Source organism: Nanorana parkeri, unplaced genomic scaffold, assembly GCF_000935625.1.
Source record: "Nanorana parkeri isolate BGI_ZX_2015 unplaced genomic scaffold, ASM93562v1 scaffold3908, whole genome shotgun sequence".
Classification (NCBI taxonomy): domain Eukaryota; kingdom Metazoa; phylum Chordata; class Amphibia; order Anura; family Dicroglossidae; genus Nanorana; species Nanorana parkeri.
The window spans coordinates 803-1,842 of NW_017310175.1; the positions used below are offsets into that span (position 1 = coordinate 803).

Here is a 1,040-nt window from a genome sequence, read left to right on the forward strand (position 1 = left end):
GCACCGCACTTTGTCCCTCTCAGAATTAATTCCAGTGCTGTCCCCCCCCGCAGTACTACTTCTTCACCACAAGATGCCCTCAGTCTTCCGGGGGCCCCGAGTATTGTCACTGACTGTGTGACATCAGGAGGTCCGACCTGCTTCTAGACCCGGGGTGAGCATCCTTGGCTCTCCAGCTGTGCTGAAACTACAAATCCCATCATGCTTCTGCCTCTGGGAGTTATGCCTGTGGCTTGCAATGGCTGCCTACCCCTGGCCTAGACCGATCCAATACACCCGATGAAGGGGCCCGGTACTGCAATACCCGATGAAGGGGCCCGGTACTGCAATACCCGATGAAGGGGCCCGGTACTGCAATACCCGATGAAGGGGCCCGGTACTGCAATACCCGATGAAGGGGCCCGGTACTGCAATACCCGATGAAGGGGCCCGGTGCTGTAATACCCGATGAAGGGGCCCGGTGCTGTAATACCCGATGTCGGCCTGTAGGTGGCGCTGTGGCGGCGCTCGGGAGGTCTCATTGGAGGACATTGTCATTATTTATGTGATGAATACAGAGCGGACCCTCTAATGGCGACCTTTCCTTGCAGGGGAACACCGGCATCCTTCTCGGCATCTTCCTGGTGTCTTTCGTCATCCTGGTGGCGCTGGTGACGGTGTTGTCGGGGATCGGCGTGTGTGAGCGGTGCAGCATAGGCAGTGGCGGTGTATATTCCATGATCTCCACCGTCCTCGGGGGGAAGGTCGGGGGGACGGTGGGGCTGCTCTACATATTCGGACAGGTGAGGAGAGTCTGAGGTTTAAATGTCTTCTGTGTCATGTGACCTAACGGCGTCCGCAATGGGTGTCATGGCGATCACGCTGCTAAAACCACGGCAACGGGTAAACGCAAACTGCGCCAGATCTGAGACGGACGCCATCGGTGGGCCGGCTTAGAGAACGCAGCTGACCGATGACGTGTAAATTGTCGCTGTGAGATCTTCAGTTCTGGGATTTCCTCCAATATTGGAAATGATCAATAAAAATCCGTTTATTAGTTC

At 56.1% G+C, this 1,040-nt stretch overlaps 1 protein-coding gene across 1 annotated transcript in view; it reads left to right on the plus strand.

The window, feature by feature from the left end:
* SLC12A8 (solute carrier family 12 member 8) overlaps window positions 1–1,040 on the plus strand; it is a gene marked incomplete at its 5' end in the record, with an annotated part of 23,793 nt that overhangs the window by 797 nt on the left and 21,956 nt on the right. Inside the window, one exon of the mRNA XM_018575421.1 lies at window positions 591–782. Within this exon, the coding sequence (XP_018430923.1) occupies window positions 591–782 (192 nt within the window). The remainder of the gene's footprint in view (window positions 1–590; window positions 783–1,040) is intronic.